Raw genomic sequence first — 18,015 nt, forward strand, 5'->3', positions numbered from 1 at the left:
TTGCCAGTGGAAATGACTGGATGGATTTAAGTGATTTCTTTCTTCTAGGTTGGCGAGTGACTCAGGACCGAGTCCAGCTGTGCTGCACATCTTTTGTTGAAATAATTTGAAAAGTGAAAGCAAGAAAGTATTAACTTGCAATCATCTCAAAAAGTAGTCTAAACAAACTCAAAACTTTAAACAGTATAGTGTTTTGCTCAGCAGTGGTAATTGCTTAACCCCCCCTCCCTCCCTTTATATAACCTAATCTACTTTGTGTGTTTCTTTGGAGGGTGAAGCAAAAATATAGAATTATTTCAGCAACATCCTCATGAATGATTAAAGTTATTTGAAGACTTTCTTAAGTCTTCCTCGGTCATAGTTATTCCCGCTGGGACCGCTCGGGCTATAAATGTAAGCACTCATGGCAGCGGGTTAGATGGGAGCTTCACAAAAACTGCATACAAATATGCATGACCTCATCCATGCACACACACACACACACACACACACACACAGGCTGACTTACGAAGACACTCTCCAGTAACAGTGTTGAGGAAATGCCCATCTTGGCAATTCGTCCTGCAGTAACCGCTATGTAGGGAGGCCAGGGGAGGGCAGGAGGTGCAGTCAGCCTGGGAGGAGCCACTGCAAGTCTGGCAGGATGGGTGGCACGCTGGGCGATGGATGGATGGGGAGGACGAGACAAAGTAATGATACAGGAAAAATTGGTCAAAACCAAGTGACAAATTATCATTTTAAGCGGTGAAGAGCGAAATAAGATGAAAGTATAGGAGTAGAGTGGAAGGAAAGGAGGAAAGGAGCAAGACAACTTTTCAGGGCTGCCCAAATATTAATAACCATTTCTAATCCAAGTTGCTGCTGCAAAAAATAGGTGGCTCATTTTTCTGTCTACACCTGAAAACATATACTGATGCTACAAGTCCATGGTGGCTCAACTGAGTCAGGGAGCATGCTATTAATCCAGGCCATGATTTACAGCCACTCATTAAAGCAATTCATTTCAATTTAATGGAGATATAACTGAAGACTAAATTTTATTAGCTCGTATAAAAGTCAACTACCACACTTCATAAAGGACACAAGTCCAAGTAAAGAAAGAGTAATGTTGCATCCCAAGGGGACATGTAGGTAGAGTTCATCATTCCTCTGCACGAGTGTATCTGTGTCGGTCACTCTCACTCAAGCAAATTATGGACATAATAATGTGATATTTATCATAGTAACCTCCAACAAGGCGAGGCGGAGGTTAAGTCTGTCTGTCTGTCTGTCCGTCCATCTGTTAGCAAGATAACAGATAATAAAAAAGTTCTGGACGGACATTAATGAAAAAGTCGGGGAATTTCTGATCCAAAATGGAGTCAGCAAAAAAAAATTACATTTAACATTGAAAACTCCCTTTACGGATTAAAAACTCAGTTACAAATACACAGCAACTCCGATTCACTTTTACTTTTCATGGTTGGTGTGTAAAGATATACCAAGAACAATTTATAGCCTTTTGGGGATGATCCAGATCACCATGTGGACGGTGTAAATCCAGTTAGCAGGGGAATGAGCTGCTCGGCGGAGGTCTGCGCTCTCTATTTTTTATTTTTCTTGACACATAATAATTTATTTATTTGAGAGAGTGGGATGAGGAGTCTCTCTCTCTCTCTCTCTCTCTCTTTTATCGGCAGTACCGTGTAGCAGCTGATGAAGCCTACAACACAGAGAGTCTGTGTGGCTGCAGACTGAAAAGTCTGGAAGCTAAAAAGCTTAAATTGAAGCATGCATTATTCATGTGAATAAAGCGTGTTACAAAACGTCATTTATCTGAGAGGAGCCTCACACAGAGCGTTAGAAAAGAGTTCATTCTTACAATGTTTTTGTAACAGCCTTTTCTTTTCAGTGTTACATCAAGCAAGTTGTCCGAGTGCTGATAAAGATGCGCTCACCTTGGCACTGGTCTTCCTGACTGAAGAAGCCTTGCGGGCAGCTGGGGACACAGCGGTCCTGGTACAGGTCGGATGGGGAGGGACAGGATGTACAGTTGTCTGCAGATGTCCCACTACAGAGCCAGCAGGAGGGGTGACACTCTGAAGAGGGCACAGAACAATTTTTATGCATAAAAAAAAAAAACATTAAGCCGTGAGCAGACAGAGGATGCTCACCAGCTGCGTCCCCTCTCACCTTTCCTACTACTGAAATAAGTAGAATGAAATGAAAGCTCGAGTGCACCAGCATAGAACCTTTTAGAGAGGACATTTTCTGAATCTCGAGGAAAAAGGTTATTTTTTTGAGGGGGATCTCTCAGAAACGCTACTGTAGTCAACTGAGAGGTTGTTTTCTTGCATACAATACTAACACTAATACATCTACATTGAATACAAGAATCTCCGTATTGCTATAAAGCTATGTATCTAAAGCAGGTGCAATCTATTTATATCTACACCTGAACTGCAGCCAATTTTAACTGCTATTTGAATCTTTTTTTTAACTGGCAGCCACTCTGCTGCATCTTGTTTGTCCCCTGTTGGAGTTTTTAATCTGAATGTCAGAGCTTTTCTAAGTGCTGTCAGTGAGGAGCATAGTAGCGCTCGGATGAGGCCGACGGCGAGCTTTCACGAATCAGAAGTTACGCATTAACACCAGAGTCAGTGCCAGCTCGGAGAGGCAGAGCCAAAAGGGACAAAAGCCAGCAAAGGCATCTGAAATATGCTTTACTGCTTAGCTGGGACTATTTGGCATCACATAATACTACAGATGGATACCTTAATATCTGAGGGGGGTTTTGATGCTGGAAGGATGGTTAACGTTATGCAAGATAATGCGGCTTCAAATGGTTGGAAGGGTGCTTAACTGAATGGAGTTAAACAGGCATAAGAAAACGAAACACCTGATTTAGTGGCTGTTCTATCCGTCTCATTTCAGGGCTCCTATTGCACATTTAACCAGTAATAAATTCAAAAGGTTTGGCAGTAGCTGCAACATTCCTGTGCTTGCTGTTCTTTTTTTTCCCACACTTGGATTCAGATGCATACAACAACACTGTCCATGGATTATTTACCCTTCCCCTAGATGCCCCGCCAGACTTCACTGCACATCACCGCTGGCCTGAAACAGGTTTTTTTGTGCAACCTTTGATGTCTGCTTTGGCAGCATAGAAACAAATACTTGTGAGGCGCCATCAGCTTTGGCACCTGAGCCGAGGCCACGGAATGGTTAGCGTCTGACGCTGGCGGTGGGAAACAAAAAAGACCATCGCTGACTGGCGAGTGTTTGCAATCTGAGCAAGCGTACACACCACACCTTCATTTCAAGGTGGGTGGGTGCATGCCACACAGGCTTCCTGTCATACTGGAGAGAATATGAACAATAGGCAAACTCTCTTTGTTTTATATCTAATTTGTTGTGAGGCGGAAAGTGCATATTGATTCCAGTAATACACGAATTCATGTGCGTGCAGGCATTTTCATCAACCGTCGTTTGGTGCACGCGCTCAGAGAATCGGATTCATTACTTTGTTTCGTGCTGATAGGGTCATAATTTAAGGTGGACGCGGTCGATGAGATTGTGAGTGAGTTGGAGTGGGTGAGTGCTCCTTGATGCCTTCCACAAATGATCCTTCTGGTACAATGCAGGGTCGATCGTTACTTTAGCTACACAGCAGGAAAAGAAGAAGTCTTTGGCTCATCCGTCATTCACATTGGTCTTGGTGGGCTACTGCATGCTAACTACGCTGGGACATCCCCCAGTCGCAGGAAGCAAAAAGGTGAAGAGGTCACCTTTACCAGCGGCTTCAACTGCCAGGGTCATTCGTTTGTCATGCAAAGGAGCGGTTGCACTCTGCCACCCTGAAGTCAAACCACACCTCTTCTGCTAGTCTCATTCTTCAGTATAGACAGTAAGTGCCCAAAGTTTGGAACTAAATTAATGATGGGGCAGCATCTCATGTCAGAGGCTTCCCTTTGGCTCAGCAACACTGAGCAACGACGCCTTGTGCCCTTTCAACGGGCACGACCCGCGACCCGGACGAAGTGGGTAAGAAGAATGAATGAACGAACGAATCATGCAATGATCTCTTATGTCCATCATTGATATTTTAATGAAGAATAACAAATAATCATTTGCAATGGAGCTAGAAATAAAAATAAATAAAATGTATGAAATTCTGAATAGAAGGTGGAATTATGAATTTTAATGCGTGACAAAACCATCCTACACAGTTTGTGTGTTTATAATTGCATAATCCAACCTTGATTGCCCCTGCATGACTTATGCATCGGTTTGTCGATCCTTACTCCCCCATACGCTAAACAACCAACAACCACAACATCTCTACCCCCCCCCCCCCCCCCCCGGTATGAGAGCCCCACCCGTCTATCGAGCAGCATTAGGGCTCCCACGCACCGACTCTCTGTGAGCAGGAAGGCTGCTGACTGGAGCAGAGAGGGATTTACAGCCTGGAATTTGCCCTGACACATCAGGCAGCTTGTCGGCTCCAGCCCACTCGAATCCGAGCGTCTCCTGACCTACGTCCTCCTCCTGCTTTAGGACAGCAGCTGCCGAGTGGTTTTCTGCACACACATTTACACAATAGACTCCATTGTTCCCAGCCACACACCTGAACCCACTGACTCGCTACTGAGGGAACACACTTGTTGCTCAGACAAGAGTGAAGAGAGCATTTATAAATAGAGGCTTAAAGTCACGTCATTTATCGAGTTGATCCTCGGCTAATTGTGTTGAATCTTACTCATGAGGCTCAGAGTGAAGGAAACGAGACAAGTGTTTCACTCAATAGCTGAGAGTAGAAGTTATGCTGAGACAAGCAGCTCTGTGTAACAAACTAGTGTTAAGTGTGAAGAGAAGCTGCCATGTTCAGGGGCTTTAACTGCCCTCCTCTCTCCATATACAAATAATGAAGTCAGTCCTGAAAGTGGAGAATGGAAAGAAACACAAATACAGAGAGTGAACGAAGAGATGAACACCAGACAATGATTAAATCATATAGTCTTCTTCTTCATCATCATCCTCCTCCTCCATTCAAAGCCTCCCTCTTCCCAGCCACCCCCTCCAGGAAGCGAAGGCCTTCCATAGCCAAGAGACATAATCCTTCCAGGATGTCCCGTGTCCACCCCTGGGTCTCCTCCCACTACAACAATATCACATTGCCTAGTGAGGTCGCCTTAATTAACCCAAGCCGGATTATCAACTCAATGTGCTCTGCTCAAACTGCGATAGCCAGAGTTGTGTTTGTTTAGAGATAAAGAGTTGTGTGTCTGCAGCGGCGGTAGACCTGATCTGGCGCTGTATCGGCTCAGAGCTGGTCCAACATACAGCCAGAGATAAGTGGATGTTCGATACGAACACCACCCGTTGATTGGTAATTCTCTCTTTGGGGTGATTAAGGAGAATCAATACTGCTAATGACTTTTCAATTTAGATAAAGTAAAGAAAGAATTCCCTAGTGCATGGGTCAATATGAGCTTAAAAATAAACTGTTGTTTAAAACATGCTATTACACAAATAGCTTCAGGCTATAGATTCTTAAAGTGAAGCAACTCAAGACGCCTCGATCGCTGCTTGGATGAAATCGCTCTCGAGTGATACAAAACAACTTCTATTTTCTGTCAGGCTGTGGTCATCAATTTTATATTTACTGCTATAAGAAGCACACATTAATAAAAATGTTTTTTTTTAAACAGATGGTAATTTGTGACACATAAAACAAACTTACTCACTTTCTTCAATAATAAAGTAAAAACTACAAACAGAAGCCGTAAATTATAACAATTCAAAGCTTAAGGAATCCGGGGGCAAACAGGAACATTTAACAGCATTCCGTATTGGAGCAGCCTGTAAATAACATGATCTTTGGGTAATGTGAACAAACACATCCATTAACATGACTTGTCTTCAGACACTTGATACCCTCACACAGTGCATCAGTCATTTCTCTCTCCGGAAGCGCTGCAGTGGATGCACATTCTGATGTGTCACCCGAACATGCAGATGTGTCTGTCGACTCTATGAATGGGAGGTTCCTCAACAAGTACTGATATATTTACACCTCAAATCTATAGTCTATACCGCTCTGTTGTAACAAGAACAAAGGTTTTTCTTCAGCTCTGACAATGTATTATTGTAAATGTTAGTTTGAGTCAAATTAAGTTTGAGTGGATCATTCATTCATTTTCCAACCGCTTATTCCGTCGCGTGCCAAGCTGGAGCCAATCCCAGCAGTCAACGGGCGAGAGACGGGGTACACCCCGGACAAGCCGCCAGTTCTTCGCAGGACCCCACACAGACGGCCCATCATTCACACACACACTCACACCTATGAGACAGATTTGTTGTTGTAAACCAGACTCACATTAATGTCTTTTCATATTTACTAAGTGAAATCCTCAAGAACTACTTTAGCAAGAAGAGCATTTTAAAGCCGCTGTTGGGCAGCATAAGCTTTATATCATTTCAGAGATAGCAGCAGCTGCAACAGATGAAGCATAAGCTGAGAGGAAAGTAGCGTGGAACAAAACACCAGCATTAATGATTTGGATGTATTTGTGGAGCAGACTGCAGGTAAAAAAAAAAAAAAAGAAAAACACCAATCACTGATTGCAGTCTGTTCGGCATTAAGACTGCGCCGGACTGAGAGGAGACGGCTGCATAGAAACAAATGGCATTCCAAACGACCTCCCAACACTATGCCTGAATGGTGGTTTTCTTAAGCACTGTGCCTCCATTTCCACGACAGGGAGGAACACTTGGACTAAATCTGTCTTATATGTTTAGTTTGACTTGTGCCTTCACTTACCTAAACAATGTGTGTCTCTGCATCTGGGTCCAAGATAAATAATAGTCCTGAACATACCGTCCCAACAGAAGGAAATCAAACCAAAAACCTCACAGACTCACCTCTGCATGTCTGCATGTGATCCAGGAAGCTGTGTGCGGGGCATCCAGCCATGCAGACGCCATGCTGGAGGTGACTAGCCTGCAGTAGGAGGACTTCCTCAGGTTTGAGGCAGTGAAGGCAGTCTGAGGCCAAGGGTCCCTCACAGGAACGGCAGGAGGGATGACAATCTAAATGAAGGAGCGATGAGAGGTCAGCAGGGCTTATAAATATAATAGGGAGAAGTTCTAAAGAACATTTGCAGGCCTGTATAATTAAAAGAAATGTAGATTGAGGTGTAAATCTTACTTTGGCAGGTGTTGTCTTGGGAGTAGAGCCCCTCCCCACAGGCCTCCACACACTGACCTTGGTGGAGGAGCAGTCCGTCTGGACACAAGGTGCACTGAGACACAGCGGGGCCCCAACAGGAGGAGCAGGAGACGTGGCAGGCTGACGACAACAGAAGAACAAAGACTCACACTGGAATTGCGTCTCCTTTTTTCACTTCCACATCCTTTTATTTAAAGAGCACTATGGGGTTGAAGTAGAGCAGCCGAGTGCGAGTTGTATACCACATGATTTATGGTCCTTAATAAACAAAGGAGGATCTTGCCTTACATAAATATGTGCTTGAGCAAAGAGTTATATCAAAAGGTTCCCATAGACGCAACAATATTTTTATAACATTTGACGAAGACAGCTGGTGAAGATAAAGATATATTTTGCATATCTTAACTGTAGGATTATTTAAAATTGTTTGTGTCACCAAATGAATGGATTTAAGAACATTTCACATAATATTCACTTCAATTATTTTACAACATCACTTTAACTATAATGAAAATTATTTTTCATCAGCCTACCTCTACATCTGCTGTGCGTGTCCAGGTAATGCTGTGGTGGACAATGAGAAATACATTTCCCATGATGCAACGCAGTCCCCGGGAGACAGCTTGTGCACTTTGGATTGTCGGGGAAACAGGAGGCGCAGGATGACTCACAGGCTGTCAATACGCAACATGTGAAGTCAGTGTCTTTCTTTCTTCCTGATAAAATTTATTTCACCATCTAAAAAAGTCTGTGTTTTGCCATTTGACTTTTGACATGCACACAGGTCCAGACAGAACTTTGCCTTTATATATATACACAGATGGTAAAAACAGTTATCCCTTCAGCATGCTGGAGGGGACAAAAAAGGAATCCCATCAAATCAAATGTAACCCAGGAAGCCCTGAAGGGGGAGATCCAGAAGTTAAAACCGCTTCAGCTCGTGCTGAGATGTTAATCAAACTTGCACGTTCGAATGGATTTGACCTTTTCTCATAAAGTTCTCAAGGTTTGGACATTTAAATCTAAAAGAGTGTGTCAACTCTTTCTAACCCCTGCAGGTGGCTTTAACTGAAGAAAGAGCTTAGCTATGTGCTGCTATAATAAGTTAACTGTTGCCCTGAGGGAGGCCTATTCTTTCTCCTCTTCATCTCACCACTCAAAAATAGAAACTATCCATATTCATACAGGATCTCTTTATTCAAAGTGTCTCTGCATCCTCATTAGTGCAAGAAATAACTGCTAATTATTGGAGGGGTTTTTTTTCCAATTGTTTGCTAACTCTTGCTTCTGCTGACTTATCACTTTGAAACAATGTAGAGTGAATTCTGGTGAAAGGCTCCGCAGCAACAAACCTTCACCGCCGCCAATAATAAAACCTGTTCATTTATATTGCACTGGCACATTACCAGTGCAATATAAATGAACAGGAAACAGAGGTAATCTATCTTGATTGTTTGTCAGTTTTTGCTGATTATTCTAATTGGTCGCGGGCCAAGCTGGAGCCTATTTCAGCAGTCAATGGGCGAGAGGCGGGGTACACCCTGGACAAGCCGCCAGTTCATCGCAGGGCAACACAGAGACATACAACCAGCCACACACACTCACACCTACGGACAATTTAGCGTCACCAATCCACCTAAGCTGCATGTTGTTGGTGGCGGGAGGAAGCCGGAGAACCCGGAGAGAACCCACGCAGACACGGGGAGAACATGCATACTCCTCACAGAAAGGCCACAAGTCGGATTCGAACCCGCAACCTTCTTGCTGTGAGGCAACAGCGCTTACCACTGCACCTTCTTCACTTTAAAGATGATCAAATAGAAATTAATAAAAGTAATTTAATTGTACTTGATAAAAGCTTATTTAGAAGAATTATGCAGATAAATATCATACATTGATGTAAGATTTTTGAGAATTCTGAAGTATGGAAAATGAATCATTGATGTAATCAATTCAGCTCACGCACTGCTTCAACAAAGTAAGTCAATTAAAAATTAAAAACCTTACGTGAGTGTGAGTTGGGTCTTTGTTGAGGGCTTTTAAATGAGCTTTTGTCAAGGTAAAGAGTGGAAGCAAACATTAAATAGAAAAACATGCTGTATCCAGCTGCTGTTTTCGTGTCAGCTTTACCGTAGCAGTGGCCCTGTTGATTGTAGAAACCCGATCCACAGTCAGGAACACATTCTCCGTCTTTAAGCAGAGCAGCCGGGTCTGAACACGTCACACAGTCCTGGCGGCCTGGCCCACGACACTCTGAGCACGACTCATGGCAGCCTGGAGGGAAAAAAACAATCAATTTGTTGTATTTTTCTAGGGTTTTTCCTGTGTACATGTTTATAACCTGAATAATGCAGCCTCAAAAGGACCCACTGATTCTATTAAAGTGGTAACAGAACCACTAACAAAAAGGACTGGCCCTAAATAAAAAGAATTAAAACCGGGAGCCACTGGAAGAGTTGTGTACGTGTGTGTGTGTGTGTGTGTGTGTGTGTGTGCAGTAAAGTGGTCTGTTTGAGTGGGTCTGTGAGAGAGAGAGAATGAAATCAGAGAGAGAGAGCATCATAGGCTAATTATTTTGTTTTAGATCTCTCTCTCACACACACACACACAACTACTTCAGTACCAACTGCTATGATTACACATGATTTCCCAGCGGTCCAGAGACTAAAGCCAGATGCCAGAGCATCGACGAAGAAACGATAACCAAATCCAAGTTGTAGGAAAAAGGAGTGCTGTGGAAACTACAGCTCCAACAAAAATCGCTTTGGCAGCGATAACACTGTTTATTTCACACCAGATTTTTGATGTGCAATCACAAGCTGGTGCTGTTGTGTTGCAAAATGTTTGCATGAATTAAAAAACCTTTTAAGAGGGTGCCCAAAAAGAATTGGCACTCAATCCTCAAAGATGTTCCCATGCTCATCAAAAGACAGCTTACGGGTCCTTCAAATGTTAATTTAACGTCTCAAAAAATAATCGTGATCCTTGATTAAAATAAAAGAACCTGAAACATTTTTTTTCTATGCAGGTCTCATAAAGATGGAAAAGGGAAAATATATTAAAAGACGTTATGTGACTTCTGATGCCACCTTCACGCCGATTCAATATGTCTGATTGTAAACAACTGCTTACAACTAAATTTTAAAGTGACCCATAAACCACATCTGCATTTAAACTGGTTCATATCAAGATGTGGTAATAAATAAAACAACCTCCTTCTCAGGACACTAAGTCATTTTAGCACCAACCTTCAACATGTCTGATGGTTTCCTTTAAATCTCTTCAGGACTGTAATTTAATTTTAATTTTAGATTTTAAATATTCTCCCAAAGATTTTTTACACATACTACGCATCCTCTGAGACCAAAGTTAACGTGTAACAGTAACAACTAGACACAAGGTGAAAACAGAGGTAAAGACGGGATAAGGAAGAGAAGGGAATTCAGATAAAATAAGAGGTGAGAAAAAACACCACATGAAGGTGCAGGGATATTCACCCCGGGGAGAATTGAAATGAATTCAGGAAACTGATTAGAATCTCACTCAATCAATGGCACAAACCAAAGGAACCAAATGTGTTCTCTCAAACGTTGTTGGAAAGCAGCGTGAAATACACCGTCTTATCCCTCCTGGTCTTTGATGCAGACGTAATAACATTCATGCATTCCAACAGCATCCTTGACTTGAAACACCTACTATGAAAATGATGCACAAATTACACAAGCACACAACACAGTCCTCATCACTTCCAGCAGTTATGTAATTTGATCCAAATTGATTACATTTAATTTCTTTAATTTCTCATTTTTTGTTTTACTCTCCTTAGTGAAAATTAGATGTGGAAACAAATCCTAGTTGAGGCCTTTAATAAAGGGTGCAGTCAGCTTCACAAGCCTCTTAGGAAATGTTGGAGGTTTCCACAGATAATGTTTTCACATTTGATTCAAACGCCAACAAATTTGGGACCTAAAAGTATTTAAAAAGAGTTGCTCTTTTAAGATGCTGAGAATGCAACAAAAGCATTCGCTGTGAAAGCTAAAACTTCAAAATTGAAATGCCGTAAATGTAGATGATAGAATAGAATAGAATAGAAATAGAATAGAAAGCCTTTATTGTCATTGCATTGCGGATATACAACGAGATTAGGAGCGCTGCTCCATTTGGTGCTTTTGTACAATATAAAATAGAAATAGCAGCAGGGAAACAACACAAATTGAAAGTGATAAACAGTACATGCAGATAGATTGTCCGGCACTTTGCATTTAGTAATTGCACATTAGGTTGGGGAGGCGGCGGTATTGCACTTAATTTGTAACACATTGTTTACCTTCACATTACACATGGTGTGTAGTTGTATTGTTTAGTACACATGTTGGTTTTTGTTCAGAGCGCTGACGGCTCTCGGGGGGGGGAAAAAACTGCCCCTGAGTCTATTTGTTCTGGTCTTGTGCAACCTGTAGCGTCGGCCTGAGGGGCAACAGGTTGAACAAGTTGTGACCCGGGTGTGAAGAGTCTCTGGCAATGTTTTGTAGCTCTGCTGAGGATACATGAACACATGAGCTTGAAACGCACGCCTTCCCCAGTAGTACATTTCCAGGCATAGTTTCCACTATCATTTTAAACAGGGAAACGGTTCAATGTGACAACATCCCACCTGCTCACCCATATGGACACAAACACTAAATGCACAATTGGCTGACATTCCACTTTGAAATTGGCTTTACGTTTTATTACAATGACACTTTTAAAGAGAGTTAAAAGCAAATCTGCTGTCTTTCCTTACTGGTGAATTTTTATGTGGGTTCTATACCAATTCATTTTACTATAAATAAGAAAAACATGAATAATAATATTGTACAAAAATGTACAATACAGTAGGACTTTTTAACATCCTGAGAAAGAGACTTTAAAGTTCTTCCTTACAATTAATCTATACTACTGTCAATATATTTGTCTTTATTTTTGGACACATCCAGCATGAGTCTTTTCTTGGTACATCAAGTGTTTTTGAGAACCTTCGCCTGCTGAAAGTCTCATTTGAAAGCTGCTGCACCCCTGAGCTGTCATCTGACTGAATAAAAACTCAAAGGCAAAGAATAAGCATGGATGCTTATTATAAAAAAATATTGGCGGATCTGTAATTTCTGGAATTTAAAATGCTTCTGCAAAGTCTGCAAATAAAGTTCTTGAAACCTCTCAAAGTTTTAAAACAGGCTTATGGAACTTACGGTAAGTGCATGGAAACAGATATATTATCATTTACCATATTAAAACCAAGAGCATCGAGAGCCTTTTGATGTTACAATAGTTAAATTCATGCACTAACATGCAGCATGCAATTATTAAATAAAACAATCGACAATCTTCGAGAATAGTAAGGTTCCCTGCTCAGTTCTGTGTGATGGTTAAACTTTGGAAGCTACCCTGCGATATGACAGGTAGTGTGACAGGTGAGAATCCTTCCTGGCCCACTTCTCAGTTTCTACGCTCCTCACTTCTTCCTGTCTCCTCCATTATTTCCTTGTCTATCTTCTTTCTCTCACCCATTTTCTGAAGTTGTCCTACTCTTTCCCACCTCCCATTCTATTCTCTCCTCTCTCCCCCGCTCGGACTCTCCTAAATTTCACATTGGATTTCTTGTCATCTCTCTTTCTCTCTGTGCCCGTGTCTGTTCTTTCTTTCTTTTTCATCTGTTGAATGTCTCTATTTTCATCAGTTCTTTTCTTCTCAGTTTGCGTTTATTCCGATCAGGACTCCAAGGATACAGATGCAGATTAAAAACTGCATTATGCTATCGGTAAATGTGTTGAAACTGTACATTTGAGTATGACTGGAAATTAGGGATGTCCCGAGCCGATCACGTGATCGGAAATTGGGCCAGATCGCGTGAAATTAGATACACACATTGGGACACTTTCAAAATATGTGTGATAAATCATTTAATTCCATCTCATAATTTTTAAAGTGACAATCTGGCATTTTGGTTAAATTATTTCAAACAATTACAAGAAATATTTGATAGATCTTTTGATCAAATAACAAATGTTTGCAGCAGAAGCTATGCTGGACATTTCTAAAATTGTTGATGTAGATGGAGCAGATAGATGAAACACACGTCTACAAACACCCTGCATGAGATGCACTACATTTATACAGCACACACAGATTTCTTATCCAAAAATGGTTACGGCCAACAAGGGGATTACATGTCCTTTACCTTGCCCCTTGCAGGAAAGCAATTTATTTTTCTGTGCAGCCCGAAAATGTAATCCTAGCAGGCCAGTTGCCAGAAACCTCGCCTAAAGCCTACTCTGCATAAACCAGGGGAGGCTGAGATGAACGCACAGTCACACGGTGCGGCGGATAATCTTTAATCTTCGCTCCCTGTCCTGGGATGGGCAGGGACACGAGATTACTGCAATGTCACGGTTCACATCCATCCACACCTCAAATAATAAAATGAGATGTGATGAGAGATTTGGAAATGAAACTAAGCACCAGGAAAGCAGCTTTGTGGAGAGGAAAAGGGAGGCACAAAACAAAGATGGCAAATCACAATTAATGAAATGGAATTGGAAAAGGAAACAGGTTTGCCTTTGAGTGTTTTAAAAAATATATATATTATTCTGAACACGGAACCATACAGCACATCGCTGTAACTACAATACGAACAACAGAAACGATGTAGCGCGTTGCTGCTTTCATCTTAACAGCATGAAGAAAATACTGATTTGATCCTTTCAATGTTTCTTTCCCTTGGTGAAACCAAGCTACAGAAATAGCTTGCGAACATTCTGATAAATATTTGAAACAATAGTTTCATCAGTAGGTTCGCACTCTGGAGAGATTTTACAGCATTTTCACAAGTTTCTTTTCATTTTTTTTTTTTTTAACAAATTAGTCTGTGAGAGAGAGAGCTCTATGTCTCCTCTCCATGAACACATACAACAAAAGTGATCTGCAGTCACATCCCCATTAATAATGTCAAGTGCACAATGTAATGAAAAATTAGAATGCATCAGCCCAGGACCAACCCTCCAGACAAACCTTGTAATTTTGTTGTACGATTATATAATGACCAAATAAATATTCCTCTTGTTAAGTGACAATAAACCGTGATGGAAAAATGCTTCTCTTTAAAATGCAATTAGTTTCTTCCTGGGCAGCATGGTGGCGCGGTGGTAAGTGCTGTTGCCTTACACCTTACAGCGAGAAGGTTGCAGGTTCAAATCCAACTTGGGTCCTTTCTGCGAGGAGTTTCTATGTTCTCCCCGTGTCAATGACTGTGTGCATGCATGTTTTTCTGTCTGTGTGTGGCCCTACAATGAACTGGCCTGTCCAGAGTGCACCCCGCCTCTCGCCTGTAGACTGCTGGGATAGGCTCCAGCACAACCCTTGGCAGACTTGCCAATTTAATCATAACCAATGGGAGTCTGAATTTACAGTCCTGCTGTTTTTGCCCATATCCATGCTCTCACAAAACCAAACTAAATGAGCTGGTGCCCAGTTACATGAGACACGGAAGGAGTTAATGTGCCAAATTTGGTTTGGATGTGGTATTAAATCGGCATAGATGCAGAACAAATGCATAGCAGGGGATTTCCTGCACAGCAGCTGCAACATTAATAATTCATTTAAGCTGTGCAATACTTGAGAATAAAATATCTGCAGTATTAATACAGGGCAGATATATTAATACATGGGAAGAGATTTCTCGGATATGAACCAAACTAGGACAGAGGCAACTGAAATATATGAAGTGAATTTTCACAGTATCTGCAGGAACTGTATGCAATGCATAAAGACAAGTGGAATGAGTCTCCACAAAACATAGCTGGGCTTTTACAATAGCTGCTGTTGTGTATCCTATTTAAGAGGCGTGTGCACTGGGTAGTCTGGTTTTCCAGTCCTCCTGACAACATTCATGAAGAGGTGAAATTGAGCTGGAGAATTTGGCTGCAATCACATCCTGATTACTCTTTTCTCTCACTCATCCTCCTTCCCTCTCCTTATATTTCTACCCATTATCCCCAGGAGTCACAGCAGTTGATATCATTAAATTATAACTTCTTTGTAATGCTAGGATTTTTATCAGTGATATTTGAAGAGGCAAAAAAAAATGAATTGTCCTAAAGTTGCATGGCTCCTGTCCTATAAGCGCAGGCCTGTTCTATAAAAGACACAGAAAAATGGGGACTAAAGTCCAACACCTGACTAGAATACATCTAACAAATCAGCTGGGATTAAAGTCATCCCGTAAAGGTCAGTCTCAAGCGATCACGGTAATTTGAGACGGGCTGAATGAGTCAATCCACCATGCATGAGCAGCGCTGGTAAAGCAGCTAAATTCGCCTCACTGAACAGGAACATCAGAAACATACAAAGCGGGGCGAGTTCAGCTCAGGCTGTTTGGGCCTATATACCCCCCCGCCCACTCGTCTCCTTTTCAGCTGTCCTAAATAGTAATAAAGCCCAAAAATGAAACCTGAAACAAAGAATTCAAATGCCCATCCATCCATTTTCTTACCTGCTGTATCTGTATCTGGTTGTGAGAGAAGTTAAACATATTGAATACCAAACGAATTAAATAAATAAATGGGGAGAAAAAGCTGATCGATTGTGAGAGTAAGCAGCTACTAATTAAAATGTAAGGACTTAACAGGGTCCCAAAGGTAGCTCAGAAGCAACTCACACTGCCTCAGGTATTAAGCCCGGAGCAACATCAAGGGATTCCTTCCAGCTCAATGGCGTCTCTTTCCATTTCCAGTGTCATTCTTTATATCAAATAAAAAATATCCTAATCTCTTATCCCGACTCTGGGACTTTAACGTAGCAGCAATAATATTAAACACTCCAGATCAAAATAATTTTGCTTTCAACTCCAAAATCATTCTGAAGTGCTCATTGGTTTTCAAAACATTCATCCAGGAAATATCAAGAGGCAACAGAGGTGATTCAAAATATGCTTAAACTCTGCACCCATTTAAAAACACCAAAACTAAACCAACGTGTTCAAGCAATTATGCAGCAACACAAAGTTGTATAACATTTGGCTGCTGCTTTTTCTGCAGATGGTCTTTTTTTTTCATTTTCTTTTTTTAGCTTTTCCCAAAGCTTTCGTCACTCTCCTTTGACATTTATTTAGTCAGTGTATCCAGTACAATCTATGACACACAGATTATATTGTAAATCCTTTACAGAGAATGGGAAAAGCCAAAAGACACGATGAAAACAAATCAAGACGAAAAACTTTCAGAGGCACAACGAAGAGAAAAGATGGAAAGGCCAAGGAGAGGACAACAGAACAGAACAAAATGATCAGAGGAGCAGACACCATCCCATCTGTCTGTGTATGTACGCGCATCGGGGAATGTCGAATGGAATCCAGCTTGTTTGTGTTGCAGTCACATTTTTGAAAATCGTGACTGACAGAAGATACCTCCAGATTTGTTTTATCCCCACAACGTCACATCAAGTCATGTGTCTTGATACTCACTGCGGCAGTGCGTCTGGTCGTGCTGGTAGGAGCCAGGAGGACAGAACGCCAGGCACTGGCTGCTCTCGGCGCTCAGAAGGGGCAGCTGGGAGCCACAGGACAGGCAGCCCAGCCCGCCGGAGCAGGCTGCACACGATGAAGGGCAGGCTGCGGGGCAGATTTCAACACAAATGCTGCATCCATTTTAAGTGAATACACACAAAAGGGAATAATGTACATCAGATCAACCGTGCTATGCAAATATCCTCAGGAGAGAAGTATAAGATTGTGACTAAAGAGGCAGTAAAACGCCCTCCTGCGCCTCTGTAACAGTGGTACATCAACGCAGACCGGTGCTGCGGCCCACAGACAGATGGCTCCAATTTGATTTCTGTGGGATTTTTGTCAGAAGCCCTTTAAATTGATATATTGCTGAGTTCCCAATGAGGAAGCAACTTTTTAGGCTACAGGGTGGCAGCAAAACACAGATGCTGCAAAGCAGAGGATTTTATCTTTATCATGGCCAACCCTGTTTTGAGTGACAAAACGTTTTGCTGTTTGAAATGGATTACATTGCCTACACCTACGCATGTGGCTTCAAGGTTCTGTCGGCAGCACCAAAAAAAAGTTTTGATTGATTTACCATGTCATACAAAAGATATGAAAGGTTATTTGAAACCTGCAAAACATATGAAAAGGTTCTGAGAAAAATTGCAAGAATATATTTTCAAGCACGACAGAAAAGAAAATGAATAGATTTAATACAGTTTTAAAAGAAATGATGAACTTTTTCAGCCAAAGTGTTTGACACAGAGAAATAGGGAAAGGGGTTTGAACAGATATTTCACATAAACATAATCACAAAACCAGCAAGTATAGAACAGGGGAGAAAATCCAGCAGGGAGGCATGAGTGAGAGATCTCAAGATCAAGCTCTCAGAAACTCACAACTTCCCTCTCAGGGTGAAATAGATGGAAGCGGACAGGAGAGGAAGTGGAGATGTGAAGACACAATGAGGAAAGATCAGGATAGTGATCAAGATAAAAAAAAAAAAAAATGATAGCAAAGGAGAAGGAGAAGATAAAAGAGGCTTTGAATGAAACTGCAGATTGGCAAGATCTCAGAGAAAAATATGTCAACCAAGAATGATGAAAAGAAGCGTGAACAAAAAGGAGGAGAGAGGAAGGAAAAATAAGATCTTATCGACTAAGTGAGTTCAGACTTAAAGCTTTATTTTGAGGCAACCAAATTCCCTCACGCAACCAAATTTGATTGCGTGAGAATCAGACGGATCCCCCTGTTATAACTGATCTTAACTCTGGGTTATAAA

The 18,015-nt window shown here is 41.6% G+C and overlaps 1 protein-coding gene across 1 annotated transcript in view; it reads right to left on the reverse strand.

Moving 5' to 3' along the window:
• LOC137915724 (extracellular matrix organizing protein FRAS1-like) overlaps positions 1-18,015 on the reverse strand; it is a gene marked incomplete at both ends in the record, with an annotated part of 74,194 nt that overhangs the window by 39,516 nt on the left and 16,663 nt on the right. Inside the window, 7 exons of the mRNA XM_068758842.1 lie at positions 509-655; positions 1,938-2,078; positions 6,904-7,071; positions 7,190-7,330; positions 7,744-7,884; positions 9,341-9,484; positions 16,707-16,853. Of these exons, the coding sequence (XP_068614943.1) occupies positions 509-655; positions 1,938-2,078; positions 6,904-7,071; positions 7,190-7,330; positions 7,744-7,884; positions 9,341-9,484; positions 16,707-16,853 (1,029 nt within the window). The remainder of the gene's footprint in view (positions 1-508; positions 656-1,937; positions 2,079-6,903; positions 7,072-7,189; positions 7,331-7,743; positions 7,885-9,340; positions 9,485-16,706; positions 16,854-18,015) is intronic.

The sequence above is a fragment of the Brachionichthys hirsutus genome, unplaced genomic scaffold, assembly GCF_040956055.1.
Source record: "Brachionichthys hirsutus isolate HB-005 unplaced genomic scaffold, CSIRO-AGI_Bhir_v1 contig_724, whole genome shotgun sequence".
Lineage (NCBI taxonomy): Eukaryota > Metazoa > Chordata > Actinopteri > Lophiiformes > Brachionichthyidae > Brachionichthys > Brachionichthys hirsutus.